A 21918-nucleotide genomic window follows, 5' to 3' on the forward strand; every position below is an offset into this window, starting at 1 on the left:
TTACATCCTATTCTACAGATTCAGCATTCCACTGGTCAATTTTTTATATACTGAGTCAGGTTAAATCTTTGAATTATTTGGTTGATACACTACAAAATAAAGCTCAACATGTTCCCCTACTGACACAATCTGAGGAAATAACAATAAAAAAAATCAACTAGAGAACACATTATCCCCTTTGCTGTTCTTCCCAGCACCTAAGTGGAAATGGCAGAAAATCATAGACTAAAAAATGAAGGAGCTATTCAGGAATAAGGGTCCCTACCAGAGTTTTCCCTAAATGCTTATATAATACCAGTCCTGATAATAATATCAGTCCTGTGCTTTAGAGGAAGTTTTCAAGGTGCATCTGGGAAATCTCAACTGAGTCCCCTTCAGCCGTAATTCACTTATACTGTGATATGAAATCTATGGGTTTCAGATGCCAAATCTGTTCCTGCTTTGCTGCTTAAAGGTGGGGCAAACCAAACTGCTGGACTGATCCGTCCAGAAATCTGCAAACCTAACTTTGTAGCATTCGCTTTGCGCTAGACAGAAATAGGAAATATGGGCATTATAAAATACTAACAACATTCTTTGCAAATAACAGAGATCCCCATGCAATGACGTATGTTTACCTTTCCTTTTCTATTTGGTATTTAATAAAATATCCAGTGAAAGTGAGTTTGTGTTTAGTGTTCAAAGACACATTGCATATTCAATAAAGAAACTCCAAACTATACGATTTTTCTATATATGTATGTCCAGTAAACTCAGCTGTGCGTGCCATCTGAGTATCAGACTAATTCTTACTCAAATGTTCCTTGTCTTTGTGTTCACCCTACCTTCTGTCTGGAAGAAAGTAAATTTTAACATAAGGATTCCTTGGCCTCCCATCTTCCCTTGAAGGAAGATCCTTTGCTCCCAATATTGTCACTATTAACTGATGACCAACCTTGTCATACCACAGTTTTATCTGTAATGAGAAAATATTAATTAGTGAACTAATTTCTACAACAAAGTAGCATATTAATCCTTAAAATTAATTTTGCTCATACGCTTCTCTTTATATTGGTTACTTAAACAGAAAATACCATGTTCTACTTTGTATTTATAACAAAGCATAAAAATAAAATAATACTATAAATATCTTCAGCATGTACCATGAGTTACTCTTTTTTAAAAACCCTGTACAATAAGTACATTATTTCATACTAATTGTTTTTCACATGGTGCCCTGTTTAGGATTATTCTCTCTTGGCAGTGATACTGTATTACTTGCATTACTGATGTATGGTATTCATATATATACATTTCTAAGGAGTTTATGCACAATGAATGAATGAATTTTTCATGTCCTGTTGTGCTGGAAAGACTATGGGATAAGATCATAAATATTTCAAATCTCTAAATGTTTTTCAAGATGCAGAGACGCATGCTGAAATCATATAAGCCTTCTAGAAATTGTAAGAGAGTGAGGCTCAGTAGTCTAACCCTCTTCACAGTCCAACTCAGCAACAACAAGGCAAAAACTACTATTACTCATCTGTAGAAATTATTATTAATCAGTCTTAGTCTTGGTCTGCTATCCTTTTTTACTACAGTCATTAGAAGTTGCTATTTAGCTATTTCAGTTTGAATACTATAGCTGCAAACACATTATTCGAGGAGAGGATATACCTACTTTAGAGCAGTCACTGTGGATGGGGGAAATGGTGCAGTTAGGGCAAAACAAAGTTTTCCAAATAGCCAGGGAGTCATTACATGGTGGTACCACTGCAGTATCATTAACTACAGCTGACAGAGGAGGCTGTCTTCATGGGGAGTTTGCCTGAGACAAAGGACAAACTAGGACATTTAAAGGAAATACTGTCCCTGCCTGAACTTAAGCTAATCAAAGAAGGTAATGCCCAACTCCACACCTAAGCAAGCACTGCACCTTTAAGCATGAATATACCCTAGCTAAGGTAAACATAACCAGGGGAAGGTGCACTTTCTGTGGAGCCCATCTCACATAATTTCAGAGACAGGGTCTCCGTCTGCTGTCATAGCTCCTCATCTTCAGCATTGCAGTCACTTAAAGAAAGGTCTTGATGAAATTCTCAAGACTTCTGACTCATCAAGAGGCTGTTTTACCTTTCTGCCATTCCTAATACTTCAGTGAGATTACACTAAGACACAGCAACTCAATCAATGGTGGCAGTGTACTTCTTACTTCTCCATTACTTAGATCTTGCAACTCCTGTAGCCACCAACCAGCAGTGTTGGAAAGGATATTAAAAAGGGGAGTATACCTGTCCTCTATTATCATGTTATTGGCCCTACTACTGACTTTATAGGTTTCTGGTACCAACAGTTAAAGGGCTCTACTAAAGCAAAAAACTGTGTGAGAGAAATTATCCTTAATACATCAGATTTAAGGGAGTTCTAGATGCTGTTCCTACATTCCTGCAAAGCAAGGTGCTTTGTCAGTATTTTTTCTAAACTAAGAATTATCTGAACTACTAAGTATCTTCATCCAGCTACAGATCACAAGTAGAAAGCTTTGCACCAACTGTATAAATCCACAGCAAAGCTTTAATGACCCCTGAAGTGCAAGTCAACTTAAATATTCTCTGACACTAAATATATCCACTCGCAGGCTTCCTTGGGAGTCCTTGGGCAAAGAACAGACTTGGCTAGTCCCACACCCCAAGGGGATTAGCACTGAACACAATCATCTTCTTCATCTGCTTTTTTGGGAAAAATTATCCTTGCTTAAGCAGAATGCAATATATTTGTGATCCAGACATTATCACAAACTGTGACTGAATGAAGGTGCCAAAAATATAACCAGATTTATCCATTCATATTCAGGCTAGATATTTCTTCTCTGTATTTGCTTCAGACTGAAATTTTGCAGGAAAACATCAGTCAAAATATTTGGAGAATGACTCTAAGCAGAAAGTTAAATCATTTGACACTATTTCTTTGAGATGCTCTAACATCTGTGTTTTGGAACAAGAACTCAACATTTGCATTGTCTTATACCTTCTACTTTTCTCTTGATGCTCTGAAAAAAATTGGAAAAACTTGTACATAATGGGCATATTTTTCCTGTAATTCTCTGTAATTTGGCTTGTTACAGGAAAGGTCAGGAGGCAGACTTGTGACCAGAAGGCTCTCTCTCTCCTGTGTTCACACTGCTAGCACTCCAATATACAGCACATGCACTTGCAACCCAAGAAGCCATTTGACTTGGATGCAAAGAGAAGAAAGAAAGAAACTGGGAATGAGAGAATGGACAAAGAACCCCATGGAGGGGAGGATGGGATTGAATTCTCATGGGGTTAGAAGAAGGAAGAAGGGACAAATCAGAAACTGCTTTAGAATTACTGGGAAAGTAAAGGATACAGGATGCTTCTTGGTGAAACACAGGAAGAATGGAGCCACTAATGTCAGGGACCACAGAAGACCAGAGGGGCAAAACCAGACTGAATGAGAGAAATAGAATGAGGTGACAAAAGTTACATTCTGTAACTGGCACAAAATATGTTGCACAGAGAGATTGGGATGAAACAAAATGTGACAAGAAGTCAAGGCAGGAAATTGGAAAGGAAAATGAGAAACAAGGAGTTAGACTAGCATACTGAACACAGAAAATGAGTTTGGGAATAGAAATGATCTAATTCTGACTATCCTGTGCATAAGTATTATGACAATATTCAGATGGTAAGGTATTTTCCTACAAGAACCTTTTCTTTTCTATTCACAAGGGGAGAAAGGACAGCCATTTAAGACAGCCAGGTGCAGTCCAAGAGGACTGGGTTCCATCCCTTCCTCTTTCCCAGCACTCTTGCGTATTGAGGGGTGGATCCCTTAAAACACTTCAAAAGGTATTTAGAAATTGCACATTCTTTATTGTCTGGGAGCCTGGAATGAGAGCCTGGAGCCTGATTTGTAGTGGTAAGTAAGGTATTGGAATTGAAGTCTGAGGTGTGTATTATGCCTGTACAGAACCTGGTTGTCTCAGACTCTGTTCATAGTTTCTCAATTCTTAATCAATAAATGCAGGACAATCCCACCACACCTCATAGAATACTATATATATTTTATGTTGAGAAATAAACATGGGATGAAATAAACATATATAACAGAAAAGTTGATAAGAAGTTTTTTTTCTTTTATAGCTTTGTTGAGTTGTATGCAGAGAAGATTCCTAACACCAAAAAGCGAAGAACATTGAATTATTCAGTCCATAGGGTGAAAGTCCCACAAGAATGTACAGGTGTGATGCTCAGCACTGAAAGACTTAAGCAGCTGACTAACAGAGCAGAATCTACAAACCCTCCATTCAGCAGTTTTTTACACATGCAGGAATGGCACTTTTAAAAGGTTAGAACATCTAAGAAACTGCAACAATGCAATCCTGATCTAAATGAAGGAAAGGGAAAGCTAAAATTACAACACATGAAATACACCACAGGAAAACCATGCTGGCTGGTGTTAATGTGGAGGCTATTACCTGTAAAAAAACTTCTTGAATAGGACTTTGTCTACCTAGGTAATTTAGGATGTAGCACCTAAAATTCACTTAGAAAGTGATCCAACCTGAATGCTTTCTAAAGATCTTTCCACTTAGTGTTGAACTCCTGGAAACTTATTTGCCACACAGAGGCTCATATACTTCCCTTCCTAGCCTCCTTCCCTAGGCACATGTACCTGATTCTTTACTAAACTTCCATTGTAACCTACATTCAGACGAATAGGTAGCTAAATTCAATGCACCCTGAAACTGTGAAATGATCTGTTATCCATAGAGTGGTGCATCTGCTGCACTCCTTGAAACAGGCTTCCAGGTAAGAATAACTGCCATGGGGAGCACAAGAAACAAGAACTCTTCTGCAGTCAGGTAGTCATCAGGGGAGAACAGAGATGAGGGTCTTGTCCCAGCTTCATAGGATTCTTTCTGTTTTTTAACCAATAGTTGTCTAATACAAGGTCAATACACATTCTGGGTAGCAGGTCTGGAATCTGCTACATTAAAATTAAGCTTTCTTTACTGTCACCGCACCCTTATATTCCCAGCCACACAGTATCTCAGCTTCAGATAAGACTTCATACTCCAAAGGAGAAAGCGATGTGCAATAGCTTGATGATAAAGGCACTTTTCTGAGAGACAGGTTCAATCTCTTCAGTTTAAACAGGGCTTAAACCACAGATGTCCTGTTTCTGGAATGAGCGTTCTACACATAGAAGAGTACATAAAAGATGACTGCTGGTGTTGCATTCAGAGAAGTGAGGATGCAGGTATCTAGCATTCCTGTTTGGTCTTCTGCAGCCTCAGAAGACGACACCTCCCTCTGGAGAATCAACTCACCCTCTGGAGTAGCCTAAGTTTCAAATAGAGTTAATGGGGATAGACGTCCTTTATTTGGGCTGGATCACTCACTGCAGATATAGAGGTACTTAGTTCTTTCCTTCAACTGTGCAAATCTAAGCTCCTCCCCAAGGCACATCAGACTTATTTGAAGCTAGCATAAGTTTAGTGATAAAAATTAAGGACATAAAGTCAGTTTACTAGATTTCATCCTTTTTCTTTTAAATTTCATCTTAACTAGAAATTTTATTCAGAGCACTGATTGAGGTAAGAGTTCTAAAAAAGAAGTAGTCATGTAATTAGGACCCATACTCTAATACATATGCATAAGAGAAATCAGTTAAGAAAATCTAGATAATATTATTATTGCCACTTCCTATATTCCTACCTCATGAATGCTTGACTGCTTAACTACGCATTTCTAATGTGGTTTTGTGTACAGCACATACAGGCACACCGTATCTTGTGATAGCTTTAGATTTAAAACCAGAGAATATTTGAAGTTTTTAATTCTATGCTACACTTTTCTGTTATATAAGGGTTGCTTCATGACTCTCACGGAAAAAGAGATAAAATTTGTGCCACTGGGAGAGACCGCCTGCCCTGTAGCTTGATTTCTACCACCACAGCCTACTCAAACATCACTGGGTTTGAGAGACAGCTGGCCAGGCATTTTTGTTCTTTTGTTGTTCATTATAATTTTTCATGCAACATACATAACCATTTATTAGTGTAATATTTTGAAACTGAGATACTACTTTTCTTTCTTGCATTATTCTAAAACAAGAGATACACCAGCAGGATCTATTGTTTCAAAAAGAAAAAAAATTCAGTTTATTTTAAAAAATGCTTGCAGCAATCATTTTATTTGGACTTAAGCTTATGCAGATGCAGAAACTGCCCTGAGGTGGTAAAGTCTTTGGAGTAGCTGAGGTGAGCTTTGGAAGTTGTTAAACATACCTCTAACAAATCCTGACTACTGAGGGTTGCTAAACAAAATTGTTATTGCTGTCTGCTTCAGTTGCTGTGTGATATGCTAGAAAAAATACAAGAAAAGGCTGTCAAATTGAAGAGCTTTTAGGATATGAAGGCCAGAAAATTATGGAGGTATTTAGGCTTCCCTAATCTAGATTTCTTTTAAAAAGTGGCTTCATCTTGATTTCAATAATGCCAAATAGATGGATGCATATATTTTCATACATGATCAAATATACTGAAGTTCTGTCTTAAAGCAAAAAGGATGTCTGAAATTTCTGAAGGTAGAAAAAAACCAGGGGTTTCATGGCAACTGTGGCTCAAAAGGAGGCTCCACCAAGTAAACAAGAGATACTGCATGGAAAACGCAAATTTAAGAACAGATCGCTCCCTACAAAGATATTGCAAAGCATCACTCTGTAAGTTAGAAAATTGCTGGTATGCTAAACTGAACCTAAAAGTTCAAGAAATAAATACACACTTTTCCAAGTACTGTAGAATTAGTAAAAGTTCAGGAGAAGGATCCATGGTAGGGAAGAAAGTAAATTTAGTGTTTTTCTTCCCAATAAAATAATAATGATGGGTTTTAAATTATCCAGTGATACAAGAGCTAAAAAATGAACAGAACGACATGGAGAGAATTGTGGAAGAGGAACTTGTGCCAGAATCTGGGACATTTATCACTAGGATCAGTTTCAGACTACCAAGTGAAGAAGATGCAAGCAAGAATAAAGATGTGCATTTCCTGTTGAGAGCAATGAAACAAACAGGTATAAACAGAATGTTTGGAGATCCTCATTCTTGTAGGGGATTCTACAGCCGCAGCTATACCACAGCCCACAATGTAATGTATACTTCCTGACAACCATAAACAACAGCTCAGAGCTCTGACTTAGCTAATTTCTCATGCCAAAAAGTAACCAGAGTTCTGCACTCTGCTGGACTGCTTCTAATACCCTTGTTTAAAGATCACTGGAGAATTTCTGTTCTTCTCTGCAGCCTGCATTGTAAACATATAGTAAATTAATCCATTTTAAATTATCTACCATCCCTACAAAAAGTGGGCAGATGGGGGACTTTTGACTTTTTGTTTCAGTCTAGTTGTAAAGATGTTGCCAAGGTCATAAGCTTCAGTTTTTCAGGAACTCTTGTCACAAACATTATGTTTAGCTGTAAGTGTTACTGAGCTCTGCAAAAAACTGTTAGAGAGGTCCACAATGACTCCACAGACATTGTGAAGAAACAAAATTGGGGCTAAAGACAATTTTTATCTACAATATCAAAAATAATCCATCCAGAGGTTGGATACTCTCTATCAAGCATTACACTTGTTTTATTTTCTTAAATGACTACAATAATAATTTGATCAAGCAATATTTGTTTTTGTTAGAGGATATTAGTCTAAGCAGAACTGACAATTTTTAAGTCTATTTCTTTATTTTATAAAATGTGGTTAAAGTAAGGAACTGCTACTACATGTTTCTTCTTCATCACAGTATTTCATGAAACATGCAGGTTTCAGGCAGATGTTTCCTTTTTAAATTGAACAACCAATTGTCACATCATTTCTTAATTTATTTTGCACATATCTAAAAAGAAAATAAATATTAGAAGACTACTTATGTCACATACAATATTTATCTTTATGAACTACTTAACTTGTGATTAAATTTGTACACCTCTGATTTCATTACCATGAGCAGAAGCCAATGTTCTGAATCGTGTTAAAGGATGTTTTAAATTTTTAATACAAAGCCAGTTTATGTCAGTAGCACATAATAATAAGTAAACCTAAAACAATACTATCAAGACATTACTTTTTTAATCTCAATTTTTTTTCTCAGATTTTTTATTTTGAATTTACATTTAAGCAGTGTAAGGACTACTTTTGGGAAATAATATATTGTGAAAAAAATTGTACTTTACCAAATATGAGTCATAACCAAACCATTTTCTACAGTCTTATTTAGAATTCCTTTATAAATATATATATGGGGTTTTTTCCATTTCAATAGGAAATTTAGTCATCACATTCTGATCATTTAGATCATCCTTTACATCTTTCTTTCCTTGAGCAATTGATCAAACAAAAGAAATGTTTATACAGCTCCCAGACAAAAGATTAACATCTCCATAAATATATTTGGTAAGAAAAGCAGCTAATATTCTATTTACAAAAAACTTTAAAACATGCATTAAAGCAAGATAAGCATAGTAACATATTAGTAAAACCTACTTTTGCGTTTATCTACAATACCTTAGGAGTCTCCTAATGAAAAAAGGCAAACAACTTGTACCTAAATAGAATACCAAAGCTAAATAAATTCAGTAACAAAATGGGAGAAATATTTTTTTATTTAAATGGAGTTTTGGTTATTTTGATGTACTTTTAAAATGCAAGAACCAAGTTTCATACACAAGAAATTTGTTTCTTTAAAAAAGGTACAAATTTTTTGCCTGTCTTCCACTCAAGGCGCTACTATTACTTGGAAAATGCAAAAAAGGATGTGTTAAGTAATGATAATGAATGATTTAAAGAGACATTCATCTTCATATAATGACCTCAAGCACAAAATTGTTTATTGCTTAAACAGTACACACATTTTGTATGTGGGATGCATAGCCATCACTATTGAAACCTGTATGAGTTTAATATTGGGTAAACAGCAAACAAAAACTAGTTGTCTCTTTAAATTTTAATATTGTAACCCCCATGCAGAATTTTACGAGCTGCTCACAAGATGACATGAAACTTGTTAATATGGTTCAAAGCAACACACTAAAAATATGGGAAAACGAACTATAATGTAACGTTTTCCTGCTATGCATTTTCCATAACAAACAAAAGAAAAAAACCACAACTTTAGTTTCTGTCAGGCAGACGAAGTCTTTACCTGAACCCTAGGAACAAAAGGCGTTGTTCTTCTACTAAGGCTTTGGCTCTGGTAAGCAAAATTAAAGAAAAAGCAATAAAACAAAACCAAAAAGGACAACACGCTGGAAACTAAAAGACCAAAAGTAAAAACAAAGACACACAACTATTACTTTAAACACAGCTTTACACCAATGACATATTTATCGAACACAAAGTATTTTAATGCAATGTATAAATTAAATCTGCAAATCTATTACCAAACCATATCAAAACCCTGTGATCGAAATTCTGGCCTTAGGGAAGTCAGCAGGAATTTTGCCACTGATTCCCCAGGAGCAAGGATTTCACTTTGCGCGTCTACAGATAACATTTACAATGTATTTAGAAATAACATTAACAAAAGGAGTAGGTCAGCAAAGTGTGATTTAAAAGTGGGGTAGGAAACATAAGTTCAGCTCGATCATCTCTTTCAGGAACATTGTAGATGCATATTCAGAGACAGAAACAAGTACAGTTCATGCACTGACAACTTTGGTTGCTTTCTAGAGTAAAGCAAGTAAAGTAAAAGGTTTTCTCTTTTCTGCAACTTTAAGAGGCATTTTTATAAAAAGCCCTCCTAAATACTTTAAAAACCATTAAAAGAAAGTTAGCGCTATCTGGTATTGACATTCCATGGGGGAAGGTACAATCGACGTATTTCAATTTTCTAGCAAATATGACAGAAGTGACATATGGTATATACAGAAAACCCTTGCATGAAATGGGATCTAGAGCATTTAGCAAACTCAGTAGTTGCATTGCACACACAGATGCATTTATAACTCTTATTTTTGTGATACTTCAGACCACATACAGCTTTGTGGCTTCCAGTGGGCTATATCAAGAATACATCAGTGCAGGTAACACTCCTAAGTTCCTGAACTAGCTACAAACTCCAACCAACCACTCTCCATCTTCAGCTTAGAGCAACAGCTAATGGAGTGTCACAGAAAGGGTACTAAGTATGGGGAATGGACAGGAACAGGAGCACGTGTTGATACCTCAGACGGCCAGTCAGTGGGGGAACAGGAGCATGGGAGTAGGTCCCAACAACCACAGCAATCTGACAGATTTGAATCTCCTTTACCTCCCTACTTGGTTTTCCTGAGATTATTGATCTACTTCAAAACAATGGAAAGAAACTACTACTTAATATTCACTTCTGTAATAAATGTATCCAAAGTATGGAGATAGGCAGCGTGCTTCTGCCATCTTTCTTGCTTACTTGGCATGCACAGATGCGAGAGAAATCTGTTCCATAAAATGTGTGAAGTTATCTGTTCCCACACCAAAGCAAGAGGATATATAAGAAAATTTGACAGTCTGGATCACGGGTTTTGTCTGATGTGCTCCTGTGCTCTGCGAGGTGCAGCACCTGCACGCTGCCACCCACTCTGCACAGGCAGTACTGCATAGCCCAATGTATGGGCGCCAGAATATCACCTACTCATGTACAATAAAAGTAGATCTTCAGCTTGCTTCTGCTCCATATTACAAGAGAAATACAGATGTTCCAGAATATTACAATCCTAAGAGGGATAGAATATCTCCTCTACCATGCACCAACAATCCTCACCTGCCGTATTCTGCCTTGGAAAACGGAGGGCAATAAGCACATTGTGTGCACTACCTAGAACTTTCCAGGTTTTGACATTAGAGCAACAGCAATTTACTTGTGTAGAGGTAGAAAGGGGAGAAAAGAAAGGGAAAAAGGAAAAGGTGAAAGGGGGAAGGGGAGCATGTCTCATACTTGACCTCATCCCCCCAATATGCTGACATATGTCCTTCACAATGTACAATATCCGCTTTCTAATATGCTACAGATATTACAACTATTATTAATATACCTGTAATGTTATTGTTTTATAAGCTGAATATATATGGAAAATCTATTGAAGTGGTTCTGTGGTGCAGCCATACAAGGAAATATATTAATTTTATAAATTATATCCCTTTTCTGTGAGAATTTCCACCAGTACAAAAACGAAATATTGTAATTTTATACCTGTATCCACTTACACTGTCTTCTAGTCATTATCAGTCTCTAAACCTAACTATTGCAAAAGCATTCCAAGTTACACTTTTCCTGCAGTATTGAAAAAGTAGCCAGAATGCAGTAATGAAGTGAAAAGCACCAACACACAAAGAATACAGACTTTTTCAAAATTGTATTAAAAGAAAAATAAATCAGTGAAAAAACACAGAAACGGGAACCAGACAAAGCAAATAATAAGAAAACAATAATTGCAATAACAGTCAGACACTCCCCTGAAAGAACAATGTGGATCAAAGATGCCATAAAATAAACTGCACAGAATACAGATAAATTATTTATATACCTTAGTAAATTATAGCATGCAATAGTTTACTGTAGCTGCACATAATTTCTTCAATTAAATATGTATTTGGGCAGAATAATTATTAAGGGAAAGAAGATTTCCTAGCTATGTGAGATGGTTTGCTTCATGGAAATTCCTATTAGCCAGCTCTGGAGTGTCACTGTAACCTCAGCAGAAGAAAACAGGTACACAGACCAATGCTAATACAGAGGAAAACACGGAAGACTGAACAGAGAAAGACATCCCTGAGTAATAGAGAGGCATCACTGCAGCTAAACTGGCTAAAACCATACTGAACATAAAGAAATACATTCCAAAACACTATTAATATAAAAAACCTTAAAGGTTCTGTAGCACTGTCTGAATAAGGATGCATATATCCAAGTGTTTATTCAAATACTTCAGACCTCCACCCGAACTGTAGGTATCTCCGCTTCTGCTCACAACTTTTGTATTTCACAGCCTATTAACCACAGCTGCCCTAACAACAGCCCATCAGGACTACATGGTATTATCCAAAAGTACAGAAAATACAGAAACACTTCCAAAATCTTGCCTATCATCCGTTGTCTCAAATTCATCACACCTGTCTGAATTCAGCAACGATCTCCCAGAACATCAACTGACCTGCCACTTCGAAAAAGAACAGCATCTTGTCCCCTTCTACTGCCAGGGCTCTGAAGTTATTCTCCTGCCTAGGCACTCACCATAAAAAGCACATTCCCAATTACATTCAAAATTTAGTATTTCCTTCTATTTCCATCTTACTCAGCTATTTGGAACGAATGAGTGTTCCATCAACTGTTCTGTCAGAAAAGAGCTGATTAAAAACATGGAAAAACAAAATACTGAAGCTCGTTCATTTTTTAGTGTTCAAACTAAAATTTTTTTTGGAACTTGAGGAGATCTTTAAAATTCAATTTTTCCCTATTACTTCACCTTTGCTAAAGGTCCAAAATTAGAAAACCTCATAGTCCATTCTGATTTTTCAAAACATCACCAATTCTACAAAGAGTTGTTTACTTCACTAACTCTTCTGAAGTTTCAAAGCTTTTTAAAGTTATAAAAGGAGAAACCAAAATTTTAAAAAGTTAAGGAAAAACTATTCATTGCACTACCTTCAAGACACATAAACCCCCAAAACTGAAAACTCAAAACATTTGTGATTTTTCAAAACTAACTTAAAATATCAGATCAAAAATAAACTACAGGTATTTACTCTTTTGAAAAAAACTGTTCCTGTAGAATACTTCAACTCTCTTAAAGTCATCTTTTTCTAAAAATATATTCTAGTCTACACATTCAGTGTGCCCAGTTAGGTGCCACGTTGCTATCTATCCACACCATCTTCAGACGTTGTGACAGCCACCTTTCCTCGCAAAGCAAAAGGTTTAGTACTAGCCTCCCAAAGCCTTGAGCCAACATAAGCAGGAGATGGGTTGTGCCATTAACATGATTAACATGAATTACAGCTATTTCCAACTTTCCTTTAGCTGGTGAGGTAAGATAAGTGTCCAAATTTTCAAACTGTCTACTAATGTTAGGTGTCTACATTGAGACAGTGGGACTTTAGGGAATTACTAAACATTTCTGACTTCAGTGTCAGTCAACTGGAGCTGTGTGTTCTCAGATACCAGCTGCTCTCTGAGGGAAACAACGATATTGTGCAGTAGGGAGTATCGCGTATAATTGCAAACAGTACATAAGGGAGTACAAAGAGAACAAACGTAGGAAAGATCTTTAAATGTCTCCTAACGTTATTTGGTTACCTTATAAGGACAGAAATGCAATAAACTTATTAATAAAGGCATTTATATCTTGAAACAAGCAAAAAATAATTAAAAATAGGAATTATGCCTTTTCGAGTTAAACACTGAATTTATATGCCATTATGAGATTAAAAAACCTTGTGAATTCTTTTATTCTCAGTAAATGAGAATATACCTCGAAATACCCTGATACTATTCTTATGCACCTCAAACTGCAATATCCTATCAAACCACAAAATCAATAGACTTACTGACTTTACTAAGAAATCCTAATCTTAAAATCCTAAAGATTTTGTTTCTGAAACCGAGAAAGTGAGGAAGTCAGTTCTGTGTGGTTCCTACTTGGACCATTATTCCACAGTGTCTGTGCATTGGATGCCTGAGCAGCTAACTCTGGATCTTGAATTTTGTGCTGAGAGCTAGGACCCAAAACTTTTTGACAGGTTAATCTTTTATGAGATTTAGCCAAAAGATATTTCCCACCTGTTTCCACTGTCAACAATTTTTGCTGTCTTGTAAAACTAATTTGGTTTTTAGAAACCTTGGTCTGTATATTTTGACAGTGCATGTTCATGTTCCCTTGTCATTGTATTTTGTGCAAAGCATTCTGTACCCTACAGTCAAGATTTCTAGTTTTCCATTTATCCAAAGGATTGAGTCTTTCAAAGTAGTTAAGTACAACAGTTACAGAAAATTAAAAATTACGTATTGTAGGTGGCTGATCTGATGAGCGAAACAAATAATGTCTCATGCATTGCAGAATGCTGTCTGCTGAACAGACAGAAAAATATTTCTTCCTCTCCTCTATCAATATCATTAATCATTTCTGTGTGACCTATAAACAGTCTGCTTAGATTTTATGCACATTTTTATGGAGCACTCCTTATCTTAATATAAACAACTTGGAAGAAATGTGACATTTTCAAACTTGTTTAACACCACTTTTGCACTGCTTCCATTCCATTTTCCTCTCCTTTTCAACATGTAACAGGCCACAACTGAGCACTTTTGAAAAATCACACTTTGGACTTGTAAACGACACAGAAAGATTTACAAAAACCTAGTTCTTCGGTTTAGTACAAAAAATTATGCTTTTAAAGAAAACATTAATGTAATGAACTTTGTTCTCGATGAGAGTGAAGAACAAAAGTGAATAACATGGGTACAAAGAATACAACAGTAAACGATCAAATGGATATCTGGGGAAAGGTATATATGAAAACTAGTGCATAAGAAATAAGCAATATTAATGTCCAAGCACACAGGTAATAAAATCTACCAACTGTACATGTAAGTGTTACAGTTGAAAAAGTGTATACATTCAACAGCACAAACATAACTGGAGGCCAAGCTTAGACCTTTTTAAAAATTTGACTCTACCAGTCTAGCTTACTAGATAAATATACATATATATATATATATAATTCAACATATATAAAATTTCCAAAAGCTAATAAAATGGAATGTCCTTATGAAACTATGGCCCTGCCTACACTGAGTTATGTAGCATTAACCAAAAAATTTAGCTAGTTTAACAAGGAATTTCTGTTAGAGGTAGCTTGCACTCTGCAGTGAGACTTGTATATCCTGCAAAAAGCACAACATTAATATCAATGAAATGTTTACATACTGAAAGTTGTCCAGACAAGAACTGTGGAACATCCCTTAACATGCCAGGACTCATAGGAGAAGTCACTGAAATAGAAGGTCGGTCCATTTTTTGAGATTCAAATGAACTAGAACCTGTAATTATAAATAAAAATATTTTATAAATAGTAGCACTTATGCATTTTTCACAACGCTTTTTAAATAAAAATTGTAGAAATATAAGCAAACATACAATGAAGTTGTGATAAATATCACTTTTTTATATATTTAAAGTTACCAAATAATTATACTCAATCTTTTGGTGTTCAGATGAAATCAAAAGCTTTTATTTATAGACTGAAAAAGAGTTTATTCAGCTATTTCTGACTGTAATTGTGTCAGTAAGTTGAAGGCCCAAAATTCCTAAATAGTAAAGTAAATACTTTACTGTGGTCAAAGCAATTCAGTCTTCTGACTTATTATCTTGTACAATCAGACTAATTTTTAGTTAGATTTTTACAAAAACATCAAGATGCATGTAATATTTTTTGTGCATTTTGTTTCAAATCTACAAGGTCTACAAACTGCCAGAGGACAAGATTTGACATATAAAACATAGAGTAAAAGTAAAGTATTTTTATAAATACAAAAGACAATCCACATCTCACAAAACATAAAATGGATTTTATTTTAAGACTTGGCTGATCAGTGAAAAGTTATTGGAGGAGTTTTTCATATTATTATAATCAAGTTTATGCCATTGCATTTATTCATGGCTTCTATTATAAAAGAGTTCTAAAACAATGAAAAAAAATAACACCAGGCTGAAATCCATCTTATCAGATCTAAGCCAAAGAACAAGTTCTTTTTCCCCCACATGAAATACTGGTTTAGCCAATTTAACGAGCGCTGAATGGTTCTAATAAAGTAGAAGTATTCTAATTTCAAAGTAGCTGTCTCTCAGGTTGTAAATAAAGAACATTTCATCCGCATTTTTAGTTTGTAAGGTTCAATCGAAATGCAGAACGACAAAACAGGAAATTAAAAATTACTGTTAATGTTCTTGTATATTAGTTAGAAATAAGCTTTTCTTGTCAATCAAAAATAGCCTAAGCCTGTAACCAAATCTCAAGCCTAAATCAAAATATCCTGGCTTTTGATAGCTTATTATTAAACAAAGTTAGATAGATAGTACAATAAGATGACATACTGAGACTAATATGGACAAAGAGACAAGAGCTCTACTAACTGTAGATGACATTTTTCAAGCTATTTGTGCTTACATAAAAGAGAGAGAAGATTTTCCTACCCCACAATTGAAACTTACTGGACTCCAGCTGTGCATGTGTGCTGTCAGGTATTCTGGGAATGTCCCTGAAATCAGGAAAATTAAGACAGGCTGATCCTTTATCTAACAAGCATATTCAAATTTCAGTTACACTATAACACTTCTCAAGCCACCATGGAATGCCTCAGGAATGGTGTATGATCTGCTTGCTGTCCTCAGCCACGATGACGATTTATCTTCTATCCAGTATAAATAATGTCAGTGGCAAATTAAAGCCTACAGAACATGTGGTTTGGTGGATGCAGGAGAGAGGCTGCACAGTCAGAAACAAAATAATTCAGTAAATTAAAAAAAGAACAATCTCAGAGTTAATGGTAGACTAAAACTGTCAGTAGTAGACTTTATGATGACATTACACATTAATTAAATTTATTGGACCCTCACTCAAACATACTAGACTGCCAATAATGGCTATCCCAATGTGTCCATTCCTGTCCTTGAACCCCAAATCTGGACAATCTTACCTTTTCCATGACTAAATAAAATGTGCAATTTCCTTTGGCAAAATAGCATACTTGCATACACATGAGGTGTTGCAACACCTGTATTAAATTTTGTGTATAGCTATGTAATTTTAAAGCACTCAGTCGCAATGACGAAGTACCTCATTACGTCTGCCCACCCCCCAAAGGAACATATTCTGCCTATGAGGGGCAAACATTACTGTATGTTAATAAAAAATATCAATATGCTAATAAATAATTTTGGAGGTATTTCAGCAAAACCAAGCAAGATGAAGAGCTTCAGCTCCGAGTCACAGAAAGAACAATATTTAAGATAATGATGTGTGTTTCAGTGCAGTTGGCTTCTTCAAGGTTGCGTGGGGTGTCGGTGCCGAGGGGCTGGCAGCGGGGGCTCTGTGAGGAGAGGCCGGGGCTGCCCCGTGCCGGACACCGCCAGTTCCAGCTGGTTCCAGCCGGCTCCAACGGACCCACCACAGGGCACAGCTGAGCCCATCAGCCAAGGCGGTGGTGCCTCTGTGATAACGTATTGATAAACGGTAAAAAGAGCTATGTAGCAGGAGCAAAGGAGTGAATTTGAGCCTGGGAAGAAGGGAGGTGAGGGAAAGGTGGGTTTAGTTTTGTTCTTATTTCTCACTCTCTTATTCTCTTATTAATTCCTAGTACATTAAATTAGTCATCCCCAAGTCAAATCTGGGGGGTTTTTTGTTTATGGTAATTGCGGCATGATCTCCCCACCCTTATCTTGACCCATGAGCTTTTCCATCTTATTTTCTCCCCCTGTCCTGCTGAGGAGGGGAAGGGAGAGAGTGGCTGGGTGGGCATTTGGTGGTCAGCCAAGGACAACCCATCACTAAGGTATATGAAAAGGAAGGGGAAGTTAAAAGTGCTTTCAGTGATATCTACTGTCTCATACAATGAAAAAAAGAGGCTGTACTATGTATAAAGAAAAGTTATCTAGTACCTTTTTGGTATACTGTTTCCAAATATTTTTCAAGACTCATTAGAAAGATAGCTTTACTAAGCAGATTGAGGAAACTTTGCAAATGAATTGATGCACAGTATCCAATAATACAAACCAATCAGAAGGCATGCAACTGCTGTAACTGCCCACTGTAAAGAAGGAAAGATCACTGTCTCTGCTGTTAGTAAGCAAAACTTGTCAGAAACTTGCAAGGGCTGTTGAAGAAGTAAATATTTATGTTTGCATATTTGATATATGCAGAATTTATAAAGGCACCCAATACCTATTACTTTACTCAGAAATACACTCCTGAGCCTAACTTGTAATTTCAAAAAAGTATTTCTATCATATGAGTTTGGGAAGAAAACTTTGAAAACATGTATCATTGTGAACAGATGGAATATGAGTTTTCTATAGATAGCTGAAACAATAAACTTGAAAGCTTTGAACACTATAATTTATGTTCCTAAAGCATACAGATCCCAGTATTTCATGGTAGTGTGAATGGTGTTTTCTTCAAGGAACTTTTACTGAGATAAACAGATGTAGGAGAAGCAGAACTAGTTTTAGGTATCTTTTTACATTTTAAGATATGTTCCACTGCAAGCAGATTGTATAGAATAATTAATAAAGCACAATGCATCATACCTTCCAAATTCAAAACAGTAGTAACTATTAAAATAACATGCATTTTAAAATAACTATTTCTGAGAATTAGGAAGCAGAAAAAAGATAAGGTCTTGCATATGAGACAGCCAGCTCACACAGAATAGCAACTTGGCCATCAATTTTTATTTTAAGACAGAAAAAGCAATAAATTGCATGCCAAAATGGTATGATCATTTTTTTTTTAAACGAGCCTCCCATTTTGTCTTCCTTTATCAGCTTAGCTTGTCATCTTCAGTTTTCATAGCAGTCAGCCCATAGGAAAATGAAAAAGAACTAACAATCATGTTTACCAGAATTTGGTTTTGTATTCAGAATATCAGGATGTGACAACAGGCTCTCTTTCTCGGCTAAGTTAATTGCCAGTAACTGTCTGAAGCTTTCTGGCATGAGTTAGTGCGCTGCCATGAGACCATCAAGAGACTCTCTTTAATAAGTAAGTAATGGGATACACCACAATGCAAAAGTTAAATCCTCCAAGTGGACATCAATTATGCTAATTGAAATAATTATCACTTCTGACATCTGGTAAATCTGAACTTTTAATGATTTTAAATACATTGAAACTTTATTACCTGGGGCAGAACACAGACCTATGGTGTTATATTTCTTTGGGCAAGCATAAGATATTAATTTCTATAGTCCATTTGATTATGACCTGAAATCTTCTAAACTGAGAAGATAATATGGTATCTCCAGTTCATCAGCTCAAATCTCATGAAAAACATTTCTGAAGTTATATCGTCAATATCAAAATCCAAAGAATTACATACATCTAACCAGAATCGAAAACCTTACCAACTTGCAGAAACTATTCATCACTGAGACTTCAGTTATAAACCCGTTTAGATTAGTAACTGGAGTTTTGGAAGTGAAAACCCTCTTTTACGTCTACTGCAAAAAGACACTGGGAATCAAGTACACAGAACAACTTTTTTAGCCCTGACCTGGCTCAGTTCTTCAGACTATGTGGCAAGCAGTTAATGCTGAAGAAGGCATCTTGAGAGCCCACATTACTTTCTTTAAGGAATTATAGATGAGCTGCTCTAGTGACAGCAAGTGGAGCACATGGCAACATAACAAAAGACATGATGATAAGGAAGGTAAACAACAGACAGTAAATATAAAAGCACAAGAAAGAATACAGGAGGTTTTGTACAATGAAGAGAAGCAGAAAGAGAAAAAAAAATGAATATTTTCAAGACGTTAGCAGTTCCTTGAAACTTTTGCTATAAACTCCTGTTTGAGAGAAACTATGAAAAATCTTACACCTGTATGAAATTAATTTGAAACCTCCTTTTCTGAGACAATATTCTTCTAGTAATTTAGTCTGTCCCTTAGCATTACTATTATACGTGCAACTGCCAAGTTATGCAAATGTTTTTAAGGACAGGACAGATGATACAGCCTTCACGCTAAAGGGGCTGCAACTCAATATATATGTAGGAGATAACCTCTCAGCTCACTGACAAGCTAAAGCAGTTTTTGTTATTATCAACTTTGTTTAAAATTGTCAAACCAAATTAAGTTCCTACACGTTAAGTTCCTGATGTGTGAAACACATTAAGTTCCTATTATAGCTGAACCGATAACAAATTATCCTCACTGAAATTCCATCCTCAGATGTACAGTTCTAGATTTTTTTTTAGTACTTCTCGATTTTTAGTTGTTATGTTACCCATGCTTTCTCATATAAAGCTAAGATAATTGTGTGCATCTTATACAAAATAAAGGGATAAATATATTTATTAATATATAATTATAGAACCATAGAATCATAGAACAGCCAAGGCTGGAAGGGATCTTGAAAGACCATCTGGTCCAACCTCACGTGGAAAAGGGAGCCTAGATGAGATTACCTAGCACCCTGTCTCGTACATGATATACATCATAATAAATTCTGCATGGGAAAAGAGAAAATTCTTAACAACTGTAAGCATCTTCAAATTCAGCAGTAAGTATCCCCCTCTTCACAGCCCTGGTGTGACCAGCTATGGAACGTCCAATGGAGAAGTGAAAAAGGGATGGATGTGACTGTAGGCTGTAGGAACTTGGAAGAAAAAGAACAGATGAAGAAGGGGAAGTATTTTCAGTCTAATATAACAAAGCAACTCTAACAGCCCTATTGCCATGCAAGAAAAAATTAAGTTTAGACATTGAGAGATAAAAGTTAAGAAAACTGGGCAATGTAAAGCACCAAAGAAAAAGTCCCACACAGTGCTAGCTGTTCATTCAGATATGTTCTGTATTAGATAACAGGCAATAATTTAATAAATTTCATAGATGAAGATGATGAGAATATGGATTCGAGACTTTCCAAAGCATACTGATTATGTCATTAGCATACTGTATTTTGGGAAAATTCTACACTGCAGACTCTCAATAAATAGAGTTCATCATCAGTTCATAGACCAAATACGAATACATAATTTTATATATGTTATATAAAAATGGGAATGGAGAAATAAAAATCTAGAGTCAAGAACTGCAACAATAAAGAGTATAACCACAGTTTCAGAGCCAATATAGGCTGCATCACCAACTAAACAACCAGATAATGCCGGGACTCTTTCAGAGAATACAGGATTTCACATCAGCTCTTTTTACTTACTGGCATGCCCTATCATACTAGCTATGCTTTTGGGTTACAGAATTTTGCATACAGTTTTACTGTTTACAGTGTTTATTAATCTGTTTGATAAGCTCTGCCCTAAAAGTGAAATTTAGCAGCATTTTTATCATATTTAATAAAAAAAATTACAAAATTACTTACCCTATTGGTCTTGAAACGACAAGCTCCACTTGTGGCTCAGGTTTGGATTCTAAAATGATGTTATACACCTCCTCAAAGGTGGCTCCTTGCAGTAGCCTTCCATTCCATTCTAATACTTCATCACCTATAATTTCAGTAATAACACTCTGCTTAGTAAGTCTGCTGTGGACTGTACTTACAATGACAATTTAAGCCATTCTACTGTCAGTTTACTGAATTGTGAAACCTGTGTTGTATAACAAGTTTGGAGTTCTTCATACAGGAAAATCATGAGTATTAAAGGTTTTCTGCAGCTCAGCTTCAAATAGGGAAAGTTCAGTGAAACAATTTTATCTTCAATTCAATAGAACCCCTATCAAATTAGATACAGCTCTTACTTGCTTTGGCAGCTGTGGCTTACAGAAATCCCAACGTGCTCTTTAGAAAATGCAGATCTTTAAAACAGCATATCTCATCAACTTACTATTTTGAAGATCCATTTACCCCTACAAATTTAGTATTTAAGGTTCAGATAGTTCTTATGTTAATAGTTAATATTTCTTGCACATTCTTCAATCTAGCAATCCATGATTTGCATGTTGGGATAGAAGCAGTTTCTTAGCCAAACTGTTTCTGTTCACACATTTGTAGTAGCTTGGTTTGCTCTAAATAAAATATACACCACAAAATGACTGGGCAGGACATCAGTGGAATATTATTTTGAGTATAAAAACATGAATGAAAATGTTAAAATATGATTTTGAACAACATGAGAATTTATGCATTCCACAAAAGCAGTAATGTC

General features: G+C 35.8%; 1 protein-coding gene across 40 annotated transcripts in view; it reads right to left on the reverse strand.

The window, feature by feature from the left end:
- RIMS2 (regulating synaptic membrane exocytosis 2) overlaps nucleotides 1-21918 on the reverse strand; it is a 488690-nt gene that overhangs the window by 201590 nt on the left and 265182 nt on the right. For 31 of the 40 annotated variants that reach the window (XM_059815848.1, XM_059815828.1, XM_059815837.1 and 28 more), the window contains 4 exons: nucleotides 21135-21258; nucleotides 16250-16296; nucleotides 14966-15078; nucleotides 825-955 (listed from right to left, as the gene is read on the reverse strand). In XM_059815848.1, coding sequence (XP_059671831.1) covers nucleotides 825-955; nucleotides 14966-15078; nucleotides 16250-16296; nucleotides 21135-21258 — 415 coding nt within the window. Of the gene's footprint in view, nucleotides 1-824; nucleotides 956-9207; nucleotides 9256-14965; nucleotides 15079-16249; nucleotides 16297-21134; nucleotides 21259-21918 lie in introns of all 40 variants that reach the window. The other 9 variants (XM_059815842.1, XM_059815829.1, XM_059815822.1 and 6 more) reach the window with 1 other exon arrangement.

Source organism: Gavia stellata, chromosome 3 (genome assembly GCF_030936135.1).
Source record: "Gavia stellata isolate bGavSte3 chromosome 3, bGavSte3.hap2, whole genome shotgun sequence".
Classification (NCBI taxonomy): Eukaryota; Metazoa; Chordata; class Aves; order Gaviiformes; family Gaviidae; genus Gavia; species Gavia stellata.